The sequence below is a fragment of the Corylus avellana genome, chromosome 3, assembly GCF_965113065.1.
Source record: "Corylus avellana chromosome 3, dhCorAvel1.hap1.2, whole genome shotgun sequence".
Classification (NCBI taxonomy): Eukaryota; Viridiplantae; Streptophyta; class Magnoliopsida; order Fagales; family Betulaceae; genus Corylus; species Corylus avellana.
The window spans coordinates 28,257,705-28,273,229 of record NC_142492.1 but is presented as its reverse complement, the minus strand read 5'-3'; the positions used below and the strand labels follow the sequence as shown (position 1 = coordinate 28,273,229).

General features: G+C 34.6%; 1 protein-coding gene across 1 annotated transcript; it reads right to left on the bottom strand.

Moving 5' to 3' along the window:
- Positions 1-3,703: 3,703 nt before the first annotated feature.
- On the bottom strand, positions 3,704-5,521 carry LOC132174802 (homeobox-leucine zipper protein HAT4). Its single transcript, XM_059586483.2, has 4 exons — positions 5,260-5,521; positions 4,649-4,959; positions 4,444-4,523; positions 3,704-4,316 (listed from the first exon to the last, which is right to left on the bottom strand). Exons 1-4 carry the CDS (start codon positions 5,444-5,446, stop codon positions 3,971-3,973), a joined length of 924 nt encoding a protein of 307 aa, XP_059442466.1. The 5' UTR covers positions 5,447-5,521; the 3' UTR covers positions 3,704-3,970.
- Positions 5,522-15,525: the final 10,004 nt, after the last annotated feature.

Sequence of the window (15,525 nt, the reverse complement as noted above, 5' to 3'; positions counted from 1 at the left end):
CCAAAGTCTACTTTTCCTTAGCATCAAAGCTAGCGTTGAGTTCAAGTTTTAATAGGTCCGGTTCAACTTTAATGGGTTCAAAATTCAAATGCCCTTCAACAAAAGCTCATTCGATGGTTTGATTTAGGTCTACCACCATTGACTTAAATTTCGTTTAGTTTGCAAAATAGATCTTTACAATAGATTAGTTAATCTTAGGTATAGCTATTCTTTTGTTTGGTAACACACTATTCTTGAGAATAGTTTATTCACATGGGACTACTAATCCCTAAATAATAGAATACATTTTTCAAAAATACCCATATAATTTTTTTATTTTTTATTTTTAATTTTAAACTTAAAACAAAATAAAAAAAAAAAAAAATATAGAAAATAAAGTGGGTGGCTTGATTAGCCACAAAGGAGGTCGAGGGTGGTCGCACCACCCCCAGACGGCTTGGGGGTGGTGTGACCACCCCATCGCATTTTGGGGTGGCTACGGCCACCCGAGATTTGCTTTAGGGGTTGGCCGCGGCCATCCACAGAGCTCCTCTAGGGTGGTCGCGGCCACCCTGCAAGTCGTCGAGGGTGCCCGCAGCTACCCCCGGCCGCTTTTGTGGGTGGCCGACCACCTCCATTTTTTTTTTTTAAATGTATTTGAAAAAAAAAATATGGAGTTTTTTGTAATTTTGATTCAATTCCAATTTTTACATGTGTGTTGTTACCAAACTAATGAGTAAGAATAGCTATTTTATTCCACTCTTCTATTTATAGTAGTAGCTATTCTTTTTCCAATGGACTAGACATTCCGCAAAAGGAACAAGACCTTAATGTTGCTATAGATTTTACCAAAATGATTTTTTACTTGAGCACTTGTTTAGTAACCTTCTATTTACTGCAACGACCGTATATTGGACTTAATGGAAAATTTTAACGAATAGGTGATATTGAAAAAATTAGAAGTTCGATACAGTAAATTGATAGTTTTTTTTTAGAATGATAATTGCAAAAGTGATGGAAGTTCAGGGTCTAAGTGAAATCCCTTGGATTTTTAATGTGTAAAGTTTTAAAAATTAGCATCTATTATTTACTCTAACCTCAGCCCAATTAGGTGGACTTACACACTCTTAAGGTCCAAGATATTGGGCTCAACTAAGGCCCAATATAACCCAAGGACACGAGGTGTTACAACAAAAATATTGCAAAAAAAAAAAAAAAAAAAAAAAATTACTTGGATTAAGTATAGAGTTAAAGGCAACTCATGGGGGAAAAAAAGGTATATAATTCTAAAAAGAAGTGGTGGAACATTTCAAGTACAGAAGTAGGAGTTCTTATCAAGGAGGCCAAAGCACGAATGAAACATGTTGTGTCTTGATTTGGAGTTGTTGGCTGCTTGAAAACATGCAAACAAGCCAAGAAAAACATACCCATATGAGAATTTTAAGGGACACAAACAACAAATTGCAAAATACAAGGATTCATCAAAGAAAACCCAAATGCCTCATTTTTTTTTAATTTTTTTTTTTATTATTATTACTATTTGTGCATAGTTTGAAGAAGCAAATGAATCATGGGCTAAATGGGTATTAGATGGGTTGGACTTTTGAGTTGTTCATTAACTGTATGGGCTTTTAGTTTTGGATTGCCTTTTGTTTTCTTTTTTATTTGAAGTTTGGGTTCTATTCTTCCTCTCCAAGCTTCTAAAACACAGTGATCAATTTTTTAACAGAAGCTTGAGCCCACTGGTGTTCTCATTTAGTAGATTTTTTATTTTTTTTTCCTTTATTTTTGTTCTATTCAATATGAGAGAGGAGGAAAGGGGAAAAATATAACAGCAACAAAAATAAATACATAATGGGTGGGAAGTCCAAATAAAAGCCTTAAAACAACTAGGAAACATTACAGTAAACAGAGAATTAAGAGCAAGCAAGAGTGGTTCAAATAACTGACCAGACCCATTAAGAAAACTGAAGTGGCCTCAAAGGGCTCCGAACAAACAAAAAAGCAAAGGTCACCGGAAGGGACACAAACCTTAAGAGATCTCTCAACCCTTCCCAAACCCTCGCAGGGAGTTTAACAACAAAATATGCACTTAAGGGGGCTAGATCGGAGACACCTAAAAGAAACTATTGCATAAAAAGTAAAACGGGGAGGAGCATGAGTCTCGAAAAGTCTCTCAACCCTAGTAGACTTCTAATTAATAACATTTATGCCTAGGAATATATTTAGATGCCAAAAACTGACCCAATTTCTTTTCTTTTGGGTCATTGACTTTCCTACAATTTGCTAAAAAATTGACCCACCTGAAGATTATTCAGCAACTCAAATTCAAGATGCTGATAGAACAGCAAATCAAAGTCAAGATAAAATAAAGAGAAGAAGATAGAAGACGTTTTTGAATTTGTATAAGATGAAGATGAGAGAAGAGGTTTTGAATTTGTACTCATTATCAGGTACCGTAGTTGAATTCTTATCCTTCTGTTGTAAATGGACATGCTATATAAGCCTATAAAAACATGGCAACTGTGTGAGAGAAACGTTTTATCAAACACCTGTCGTGCATTTTATTACAACATGAAAACCCACCAGCTTGCTTTTATATGGTGACTTCTGCAGTCATCAAAAGTAAATTGCCCAGCCATAATCCACTATCATTCGATTTTCCAATACAATGCAAGTGCGGAACGTTTTCTTACGACGTGGATTCAGTAAAAATGCTTAAATACAAAAGAAACATGGGCAAGTATTGTGGAATATTTCTTGGTCATTATGTAGAACCAAGACTTAGAAAATCCCCAACAACTAAAAAATGCAGCTTTGGGTCCATTTGACCCTAAATTTCAATTCCCAATCCCACCTACTTTTCTACACCACCATTGCTAACGACTTGGTAGACTAAAAGTCCAATTTTAAATCAAATAAAAAAAAAACGTATTGTTTGAAACTACGTTTTTTAAAAATTGTTGTTATGTACTTGAGAACATTCAATTGATTATATTTTAGGGTATTTTTTGTTCTTTAAAAAAGTGAAGACAAAAATACCTTTGAATATAACTAAATGAACTGGAGATGATCCTAATTCATCTTTTGAAAATAACAGAATGAATGAGAAGTCGTATCGCATTTGGAAAGTGGAACGGTTTCAATTGAAATTAATGAGTCACGTAATATTGGAAATGAATTATGGACCATTATGGGTGTGGATCACAAGGACAAGGAGGAAATGAAAGGACAACTTATCTTGAATTCAATTAACTTGTCTACTTGGGTTTTGCAAGACATTAAAAGTAGTCGGTCTATTTAACATGGATTCAGCCGTAGGAGAAGGGGTCCATTTTAAGATTTTAAATGTCAAATTACTAATACACGATTTTAAATGCCAAATTACAAAGTTATTCGATGGGTTAAACATCATATTCACTTGCTGTTATATTTTCTTTTCAATTAGCAGCACCTAACAGTCACGTTTTGAAGGTTTTCCTGTTCGTTCTTGGTAGTTCTAGTGTTTTGCTCCATTACATCTTTTCAGGCAGCTAAGTTGTTCATGGGAAGAAGTAAAAAATAAAAAAAATAAAACAAAAAACACAGCACTTTCGGAAAGATGGTTCGGTACCGAACGCGGACGTTTTGAAATCGTAAATCCAAATAAACCCTTTTAAATCCCATCCCATGAAATCGATGTAGTTAAGGGTGTAGAACACAAATTAGGATTTTAGTTAAACGATTAATTTCCAAATTAAGATCCAAACTCTTTCTCTTTTAGTAATCAAGTAATCCTGCTAAACACTAAACTAAAATAAGTCACACGTGGGTCCGACAATACAAAACATGAAGACCCACCAGATCACCTTCTACCAACCATATCTTAGACCTGGACTCAACATACAATTGGTACGCTGTTTTACAACTCCATTCTTTTTTCTGCATCAACTACGTACATACACATTCTAAGGATAAGGATTTCGGCGTGAAATCTCCAAACTGCCCCCACTCACGATCTGGGATGATGAAGCGCATCCGACGGCCGGTGCGCGATGGGAGCCGGTGCGGGGGCCCACGGGTTGATGGGGATCGGGCGTGGGCGTGGGCGTGTCGGGCCCATCTGGTGGGCCCCGGCGTCGGCGGTGGACGACGAGGAAACTGGGACTGCGACACGCTCACATGAGGGGCACATGGTGAGGGTGGTGGGTGGGGTCATTTGCATGTAGAACTGCGGGGAAAGTTTCAGGGCTCTCAGTTCCTGAACCTCTTTTTGCAACCGCCTGTTCTCGTCCGTCAGATTCTCGCAGCATCTCTTCAGAAACTCGCAGTCAACCTCAGTTTGCTTCAACTTGGTCCTGTAAATTTCAGTTCACGCCACTCGTAAATAAAGCTACTCCAAATGGGCATAACAGTAATTCTCTCTCTCTCTCTATCTTGATTTAAAGTACCAAATTACCCTTAAATGTAAAGTTAAATTCTCACCTTGCCCTTCTGTTCTGGAACCACACTTCGACTTGTCTGGGTCGGAGGCCTAGCTGCTTAGCCAACGCTAACTTTTGCTTCTGCAACCAAATAAGCACCCGTCTTTCAGAAAAAAATGGCAGTGTTTTTTTTTTTCTTTCGTTTTCTCGGTAACCAAACAGAAGTTTAGGAAAATGAAAACTGGGTTTTACTGCGTAGGACTTACGGGGTTGAGAGTGTTGTGTTCTTTGAAGCTCTCTTCGAGAATAGCGGACTGGTCCTTGGAGAGGCGGAGCTTTTTCCTCGAGGTTTCAGCGTCTTCTTCATCGCTGATACCCCGAGAGGAAGCTCTCTCAGTCTCATGGTCTTCCCCGTTGGCTTCTCTCTCGCTTCGCTTGCCGCTCACGCTAGATATCGTGCTGTTTGGGGAAGATACGCCCACTTCCTCTTCGCAGTCACCGGTAGAAGGCGGCCGGTTCACGTCGATGCCGCGGAGGAAAGATCGTGTCTCGGCCCGGCACGTTTCGGAGTTCCGATCTGCATGTGAAAATTAATAAATTCTTAGTAACCGATCTGAAGTAGCTGATTTGAGAAGCTTTCGAGTGTGAACGAGAGAAAAGTCGGGAGGAAAATAACCGATAAAAGTTTGTTGTTAAAGAAATCAAACATGAAGAAAAAAGCAGGAAAAGTAAATATATTTTTATCAAAGATCCTTAAAAAGAAAACAAAAAAAGCAAAAGAATGGTTTGTTTAAGAAAATGGTTGGTAATGGCTAAAACCAGTAACAGCACAACCAGATCTGAGATAGAGAGCCATGCAAAGAAGCCATAAACGAACCTGATGAAAGGAAGGCGTCGTTCCAAGAGGGCTTGGGAAGATTGAAGCAAGGAGGAGGAGGAGGAGGAGAAGAAGAAGAAGCAGAAGTTGGAAGCAAACAAGGCATAAGATTCTGCTGCAAAGCATGGTGGGTTTGAGGGAAGCTCAAGCTTAGACTCAAACCCAGATCTTCTTTCTGAACCATCATCCTTGAATTTTGAAGCTCAGATGAAAAATTGTTTCCAATGATGTCTGGTTTTAGAGAGGAGTAGTGGAGGGGAGGTGGGGGTTATATAGAAAGAAGAGAAAATGGTGTGTAAGAGCAATCATGATGAGGTGTCAGGAAGCCGAATTATCTCAATCATGGCTTTTGCCTCCCAAATAATGCCTAACTCTGCTCCTTTGTCTTTTCTTTTCATTTTACCATGGTTAATATGGTTCCCATATTAACCATGGTAAAAATGGGAACCATTTCTGTACACTGTACATTGTGTTTGGTAACCATTATGGGGAAATATGAGAGTCTCCTATTTCTCCCATTAATGGGAGGGGATGGATCCATCTTCATGACGGTTGACTAAATTGTGTCAAAGTTATGTTTGACAAATGAGTGGATTGAAAAGAGAACCCAAAGACCTAAAACCTAAAATAAAAAAAAAAAAATTAATTAATTAACTTAATATTATTATTTTTTTACATCACATTAATCATATTTTATTATTATTTAAATAAAAAATTACTTCAAAATATTTTTTTTTTAACTTTTTTACACAATCCCTTTTTTTTTACGTTAGTCAAATCTACTATAATTTCGGTTCACTTCGTTTTTCTTGTCCTTCACCAAACATAACATTTAAGTGAGTTACACTTCTTCAAGTGTGATTGCTTTCTTTTAATTTTTTTGTGTACAAGTGGATCATAATTGCTCATGGGTGATAGCTCATGGGTGATAAATGAATGAGAAATATATATATATATATATATATATATATATATATATGTCAGGTTTTTTTTTTTTTGGTGGTGTGCTTCTGCTTTTATTTTCTAAAAAACAACTGAAATAAATAAGGGCCACTTTTTTTGTAAAAAAAAATGCTAGTGATCTATTGGTATTTTTCTTGTGTGTTTCTGATTTTGTGTGGATATTATTTTATATCATTATACTCCGCAAACTTATTCTCTCTCTTTCATATAGAGAAATTCTTCATATTTATTTGAATTTTAGCATCTATCTCACCTACATTTTTATTGTTATTGACTAACCATGTTACGTTCATCATTGATGTATTTAGCTACTTTATGGTATAGATTTAATTATTTTGTATATAATAATTCATATAATATCATGTGATAAATATGTTGGCATGTTATTCAAAAAACTTAAATAACGTGACATTATTTACTTAGTTAGATACAACAACACTAAATATTAAAAAGAACAAAAAAATTCGCAAATCCATTGAATGCATAACCTTTCATGCTGTTTAACGATTATTATATATTAACATGCAATTAAAAGCTTACAAGTTAAACTTTGTTTTGACCGATCTATTTCCAATACTACGATGCGCAATGTGTTTAAATATCAATAACCAATAGAAAGTAACTTATTATTTAGTGAAAGCAGTTCATCACGGCTCCTTTGAACAAGTTTAAAAGGTTGAGTGTCATGTTTTTATTCAAAAAATTTACAATAAGTCATTTTAAAATTAAATTATATCATAAGATTGTTTCATATATTGCCTTTTTAATAATACATTATGCAGTTATACAGTCTATGACTATTATTAGAAACTAGGGTTTTTGAGTAGACTAATTTAATCAAATAAAAAAAAAAAACAATAATGACATATTTCTTTTAAATCACATGGATAACTATTAATTATCTCTAATTAAAGAGATAAATAAAATCTCCACGTTAGCTTTTGAGATCATCCAATATAACAAAAAATTATTATTTTATTTTTAATAAAACAAAAAATTGAGCGTTTACAAATACTCATCACCGCGAATCATAAGCAATCAAGCTGTGGACCACCGAACACACCTGATCATGAACAAGATCAACGGCTGAGATGAAGTCCATGAGTGGGGCCCTGTTATCTTGTGCTTGCTTTTGATGGAGTATTTAGGCGGAAGGCGAGGGAAGTGAAGAAGGTCGACAACCATCAAATCAATGGAGGAGATGGTTATGATTGGAAGCAGACAGATAACTTTTATTTTCAGCTCGTCAAACTGGGACCCACCAATCCCCTTATCTTTCGCCACTCCTGAAAAAATCTTTCCCATGCGATTACCACGAGGGCCGGACAAAAGCGTCGCTTTCTTAAACTTTTCTGTTAAAAAACCACTGGTTTTTCCTTTCCCTGCTCTCCTGTCCCGCGCGTCCTCTCACGATCCACCTTTAACAGCGTGACCCCCGAGGGATGAATTGCACCGTGGAGCGTGGTCCTCACGCCCGCTGAGAGAGCGTTTAGGCTGTAGTGCTTACCAATAATTGTGTATCCCCGACTCCTCTCGTGGCTAATGTTTTTGTTTAGACGGCTAACATACCATTCATGCGTGACACACATTTTGTACTTCTTTTTCATTTTCAAATGGTTATATATATATGATTATGAAACGAATATATAACAAATATTCTTTATTTTCAAGTAATATATATATAATTTTTTTTTTCTAAAGAATCGAAGCGATATAAGTCTGAATCTTAATAGATCATGTATTTGAAAAGATGTAAATTTAGTGGCCGTCAACAATCAACTAAAAAAGACTAACAATTGCCAATAATACCAATGGTGGATTCAATATAAATTGGGTTGACACACAAAGAAAGGGGACTTTTTAGTCAAACTAAGGTTCTATAATCTTAAATCATATATATCTAAACTTTAGATTTTAAAAATAGAAGCTTGCATTATTAAAATAAATCAAATAAAAATGAATAAAACTCAAATAAATTCGCTATTTTTTATGAATAAATATGAAATTTATTGCAAGGCCAGAAATTCTTGGGCATCTGGTGTACTTGCAGCTGAGTTGGCTTGAGCCAAGCCAAGTTGTCTTTTGTTTTTAAAAGGAAGGGGGAGAGTGGGGACAAGGGAGAGTGGAGTTCACGTGGGGGAGGAGGGGTGCGGAAATGAGGGAAGCGTGGAAGAAAAACCTGCCCCTAAACTCACGTGGACCAACATGTCTTGCTGGGAGACACGTGGTCTCACACGACTTATACCCTTACTGTTACACGTGGGGCCCCACCACCCCGAACACAGCCGTGCGTGTCATCTTGTCCCTCCACGCCCCGACACCCTCCTCATCACAATCATTTGAACTCCCCCCCAGCTCACTCATTATTACCACCAACGCTCCCTCTCGGCTCGTGTGATGGAAACTCCCTGTTAGCTCATTAACCGTTGATCTCCATCCACACAACTTTACCCACCCCCCACCCCCAACATCTCCATCACAAAGCTTTCGTGCAATATGTATAAGCCCCTTTCTGAAAAATGACTAAAGAACCCCTGAGATGGATGAGTTGATGATTAGACTTAATTAAGTAAAAAGTGGTATGCTTTAATCATTGACAAGGAGAGAAATCACTATTACTCTATTATTTTTTCCTTTTAGATTTTATAAATTATGATTGTGATTTTTATTTTTTATTTTTTTATTTACTTCATTGACTATTTTTGTGTTTGGATGTATTATTATCTTTCATCAACGGCAAAATGAAAAGTTAAGTATTTTCAATGAGTAATTCAATTGGCTATAAATCATGTTAAATAAAGTGAAGGTTACTAGTTCGAATCTTCACCCTCCCTTTCCTTGTATGGGCATGTCAAAAAAAAAAAAAAAAAAAAAGGTTAGGTTTGCAATTTTTAATATGATATGAAAACTCGTCACAAATTCAATACGAAATTAATGACTTAATTTTATATAATTACTTGTAAGTTAATTTGGGTTGACATGAATTGACCTGTTTGATAAACGTGTTAATTTTGGGCCAGCTTGTTTAACTTATGAGTGTCATGCATAATTCGTATAAATTAAATTAAATTTTTTTAAAAAAAATAAAATAAAACCCTAAAATACTGAAATTCATATAAATTCTTTTTTACAATACTGGTTGTGGGCTCATAGTATTCAACATCTATAAATCAATTCTTCTTTGAAAAGTAAACTACTTTGAATATCTCAAGATGTGCCAATTTCAGGTACACACAAAGTGGGTCACTTTTCATTTTGTGTTTGGAAGCATTGTTGCTTAATTCTCTTTTTCTTTCTTTTTAAAGAATTAAGAGTGATAAGAAATATTAAGACCCTCTTTTATAATGCTCTTTCTTTTTTTTTCTTTTTTTCTTTTTGTTTGTTTGAAGTGATTGGGAAAAAAAAAAAGAAGTTGCATCATCAAAAAAGAGGTTGTCAATTTGAGGGGAAGAGTGGAGATAGAAGTGTGTCATTTCCTGTTTCCCTCCTAATCTGAATGCTCTATAAAAGTGCTTTTCAAAATGGTTGATTTTTAGTGCTTCGGATAAGAATGAGACCAAAAGATGAGTGCTTAATACATCATGTGAAGTTAACTTTTTATCTTCTCTTTTTAGATCAAATCATGGGGGGATATTGGAAATCGTTAAAGTTTAGTCCAAGTCCATGTTTAAATACTAGCTCATCAACATTTGTGGGCTACTTTTAATTTTACCTTGCAACTATCATTGCTATGATGCAGACTTTGGTATGGCCTAACTAGTGATGAGATATTTGTAAATAAATAAGAGCGTGTCAAAGAATTATCGGGCATAGTCAGTGACACTATGATGTCTCATTTTCCTGATGCTTTATGTCCCTTTTATATAATTTTCTATAACTATTTTCGTTATTGATGCTTTTATATTTAGATTAGCTGAGTATCTGATATATCTTGTTCATATTCATTTTTAAAGGAAATTTTGATGAATATAATTGTTACCCATTTATCAGTTTATTTAATTGAAATTACTTAAGTGAGACCCGTAACAAAATTTATTCCCAACAAAGTTTATCATCTGCCTCTTCTAAAGAACAAATTATGACACGTGAAAACAAAAGATTAATACCATATATATATATATATATATATTATGACAATCATTTCTTCTATTTATTATTTTTCTTGGTAGACAAGGCGTGATTGATAATCCTACACCCATAAAGTGAATGTTGATTTGGTAGAGAGAAGGTGATAACCCTTTCCGCAACATTGATGACCAACCTTTTGGTCTCATGATGACCGCATGGCACCCTATGCATTATTAAAGGGCATAGCAATTATATGTGCTCAAGCTCATCCATACTTTTTTGAGTTGATATTTTCTAACAATTTAGTATTTAAATTATTAACAATATATAAGAGATTCCATATGGATTCATTTGCCCTGCTAAACGTCTAATTGAGATTGCGTTAAAAAATATAATTGTTTTAAAAAAAATTTAAAAAAAACTTATTGTTTACGTAATAAAAAACAAAGTTTTAAAAAATTTAGAGCAGCAAAGAAACACTTATTTGGTCATATGAAAGTGCTTGTTAAGCTCATTAATGCAATTCTAAACGGGCTTTTAAGCAATTGAAAACTTATTTAGACGAATAAATCTTATATAGGATCTATCATAAACACCGTCTAAATTATTAACATTTTGGGTTGCAAATTGTTGAAAATTCTAATTTGACTTTTCCACCACTTCTTATTGTTTCCACCTTAGCGATCTAAACTAGATTCTAGTGCCTAGCTAAATCAATTGGCTAGTATGTTTTTGACAGTAACGGTTTGATGAACTGAATCATTTATTTAACTCATTTTCAACTGTTCTAAAGATTACGTTGTCCTTTTTATTTTTTATATTTTTGTAATTCTCTAATTTTATCCCCTCCCTGCATTGAATAAAATTTTTTTTTTTTTTAGAAAAAAAAAAAAAAAAAAAAAAAAAAACAGAAAGAGAGGCCAGTATGTTATCCTTAGAAAAAGCTCAACATTAGAATGAGATTACCCATGCAATACAAATTTAACGTTGTGTTGGATGGAGCTTTGGATTTTAGTTGATTTTCTCTTCACAATTTATATTTCATTTTTTATATTATTGTGTGTAATTATTTTATTTTTATGGTAATTGTGGTTTTTTTTGGGTACGAAGAAACCTCAAATCACAACCTTGGGGTACTGTTCTAAGGAAACTAATGATAAATAGCATGATGATGTGCTGGCTTAGTTCATTAAAACGGTCAACTTTGACCAAAATACATCAAAATTAGGAAAACGGAAACCCTTGGACGCGCCAATAAATAGCGTGGCACTGCACTCTCCCCTCCATTGAGGTCAATTATTAGAGCGTGTAACGAACATGACACAAACCCGCGTGAGGTATACGTGGAATGATTTAATGCTGCTAGTGGCATTTAATAAGATTAGGATTTTTGGGGCGGTGGGGGACCGACAAGATGTCGGATGATGATTATTGTGTCCCCACGGGTGCGTGATAGCTGTCCCACGTGTTCCCCCCTCCACACCTACACGAGAACCAATAATAGATCTCTTCAATTCCTTTTCTTTTTATTTATTTTTTATTTTATTCCGAATGAATTAATAGATTACTTAATTCTTAGGGTGATTTATTCAGGCCCCCCTTTGGTTGGCAACTCGACAAGCCCCCACAAATCATGGTCACCCCCCAGCCCCTCCTGCCCGTACGAGGCTCATTCCCATGTGATTCTCACGTGAACTTGGCCCCTTCCCTGTTGTCTCTCTTCTATCATATCATATCATACCCCAAACGCACGTTTCAGTTGTCACCTCTTCAAGTTATTCCATTTCCATGAACGGTGAACCAAAATCAAATTTATGGGTTTACTCAGGATAAAGAACTCCGGTAAATTTACTCTTTCGATGATTATTAGCAATTCGAGTAATAAATTTGAAAAAAAAAATTATGGGATATTTTTGTTCAAACAAATTTTTAGTGTTAGAGTTATTTTTCATCGGTTGTGAAAATAGTTGATGGCCGGTTTGTAAGTGTAGAGAAAGCTTATCTATTGAGTTAGCTTTTTGAGTTGATAGAGGTCCAAGACCAATTTCAAAGTCTAATTTCAACCAATAAGTCTCGGTCCAACACTTAATGACAAAAACGGGTTGTCTCGGTTTATAAGGCTTGATGCGTGAAGAGAGAGATTGTTGGAATTATCTCACATCCATTGTAGAAGGGACTGGTGATTAAAATTGGTTTGTTTGCTTCTTTTTTCTTTTCAACCCAAAAAATAAAAAAAGTCAAAATATTAACGAATAATTTTCCCCACAAGAATTTAAAAACATGAGAAACACATTTTTCAATCTAAAAAAAAAAAAAAAAAAACTTTTTTAAAAAAAGTTATCAAACACCACCGATTTTAATCATTCAATTCTTACAACTTGTTGAAAAAAAAAAAAAAAATTGAAGGGCTTGCACATTAAATGTTGAATGTTCCGAATATGATTAATAATATCGTATGATTTGGGTAAGTATAGGGGCGTGCATAATTGGAGGTGTACAGTGACCCACAACTCAGCATGGGTCCAACAGACCTACTTCCCGCCCGTACAAGGTTCTTCCCCCCCCATGTGATATGCACGTGAACCTGACCCTTGTGATTTTTTAATGGAGGGAATGACCATGTTGCCCCTTCCTTGTCTGCATCTTCTAATTCAATCATTGGTGCTCCAGAAGTAGGCGCTTTAAGAAGGTGGGGTCCCACTTCTCAGTGATAAGACATTTCAGTTGGGTTAGTCATGTCTCAATGACAACATTATATCATCCCCATTTTATCCTTTGCGTGCCACCAACCATCTTCTGTCACGCACCCCCAGGTTAATGATTTCTTTCGCTATTTTCCAGTAATTTCTTTGGGTTATGTTAATTTATACTCTCTCTCTCTCTCTCTCTCTCTCTAATTTAAAAGTGAAATGCTTGTTTTACTTTTTCTTGAGTTTTTATTTATTTATTTAATTTTTAAAAGTGACATAATCACCTGTTTGGATTTGGATCGATGGTCTAATCACTCTTTAACCACACCTTATTTTAATAATTTGTAAGGTTAATTATTGTTTTAGTACATGTGATTTAACCACACAAAAAAAAAGAAAAAAATTACATGTGATTTAACGTGTTATTAAGGTGTTATTAAGCATACCATATCCTTTGATTTCATCCGATAAAATGCACTTGATACTTTCATTTATGTTCGGTCCAATAATATAACAGTATGTTATATCAAGTCCACTAGTAATGTGACATGTACCCCATATGCCTTATTAATGTTACTTTTTTTTAAAAAAAAAAAAAAAGACTTGCCACCTTCATTTAACAAAATGGGAAATCACTCTCCACCCATATGGGGCTGCCGAAATCACTCACTTAAAAAAAAAAAATTAAAGAGTCTTGTTATTGTAACTCTAATAGAAATTGCCACCTTCATTTAACAAAATGGAAAATCACTCTCCACCCATATGGGGCTGTCGAAATCACTCACTTAAAAAAAAATAATTAAAGAGTCTTGTTATTGTAACTCTAATAGAAATAGATTCTCTCTATTTTAACCCGTCCTTTACTTTAAGAGAGACGATATTGTCATTTCACTTTTTTTTTTAGACAATATTACCCTTTTAGAATAAAGGACGAGTTTCCTTCTCCAACTCTAACCCTAAAGGGTGTGGCCTACATATGATATATCACATCATGTAGCAATTATAATCATATGCATCTAAAGAGCAAACATCCCAATGAACATCAAAATAGTAAAATCATTATTGGCAACCTGTACAATCTGTAAGTGCAAACTAAAAAAAAAAATGAAATTTCAATTATACAAAAATATTCCAACATTCTTTCACTTGGATAACATTGATTGCTAGCACAATTTAAAAAATATTTTTGTTGTAAAAATGACTCTCACTTGGAAATACTTTTGCAACCACACATACATTATAGGAAGCTTCCCAAACGAGGGTGTGCATGATCAAGAGCAAGGGAGGGCAGCTTTTGCTTCTCCACATTGATGTCCAAGGAATTGATTTTGGTTGTGCATGCAAGCTGAAATAATACCCAACGCCTCCAAAATTAAATTATTAAAATACTTAACTTGGAGTGTTGCTAGTAGTACCATCACACTAATTAACTAGTAATTAGCATGAAATCACTACACAACAAGAATCTATCAGAGTATACTTTAGCGGAGAGAAGAAATAAATGATTTGAGAGAAAATAAAATATTAATAAACATAAACATTCATCATCAACTCATACATAGAGCTTTCAAATGAATATTATTACAACATTAACAACTACTATCTATCTATGTAAACTAGACTATATAGGCCATTCGTTCGGCATCTTCATCTTAGCGAAATGCTCAATCCTATAATCTGGCAAAACAACAAGGAGCTTCACAGTATAAAAGTAATTGCGTAAGTTTATGATTTGAATTATGATCATCTCCAGTTCAAATATCCAGATAGTTGTATTTGAGATATATTTTTGTCATCTCAAAAAGTAAAAATACAAAAATACCCCTCTAACATAACTAATCGAATATTATCCAGTTCAAATGAGCTGGAGAGTATCATGTTCCCTACGACTTAGTAAGTGAATTATCATGGAACTTGTTATATAATGAGCATTTAATAACACTTCATATTTCTCAACTATGGTAACCAAGAATGTCATGGGATTTTGCAAAATGATATGTGCTACCTTCTTTATTATGCTAGTATAAAAATTGGTTTATTTTTAAAGTAGGGTATGCATAATCTCGATAAAAAGTTACTTATTTTAATGCAGAGAAATTATATATATAATCATAAAGGGTATGCACCTATGCCATGTAGGGTATGCATAATCTAGGTAAAATAACTTTTTACCAAGATTATGCATACCCTATTTAACACATAACATGCACCTATAACTTGTTAGCACCTATGACATGTGTTTGTTGAGGACACCAGGGGGTTTAAAGGCAAGAGTTTGTAACATTATGGTCACAAATTGAGAAGATGAGTAGAATATATACAGCATGTGGTTTACAGAAAGATACTCATAGGTGAAATTCGGTTTTATAAGTGGTTATAAGAAAGTTTCAAATTTAAATTTACAGATTGACTAGATCATTATTTTTAAATCACATATTTTGAAAATATAATATTCACATATTTTGAAAAAAGGGGTTTTGGCCTTCGGCTTCCCCCAAAGGCCAAAACCCCCTTTTTGTTGTTTTTTTTTTTATTTTTATGCAAC

Coding starts and splice junctions, on each gene's coding strand:
- LOC132174802 (XM_059586483.2), bottom strand. CDS start 5,446: ATGATGGTTCAGAAAGAAGATCTGGGTTTGAGTCTAAGCTTGAGCTTC. Junction 4,524..4,648: donor AACACAACACTCTCAACCCC/GTAAGTCCTACG, acceptor ATTTGGTTGCAG/AAGCAAAAGTTAGCGTTGGC. Junction 4,317..4,443: donor TTCCAGAACAGAAGGGCAAG/GTGAGAATTTAA, acceptor TGAAATTTACAG/GACCAAGTTGAAGCAAACTG.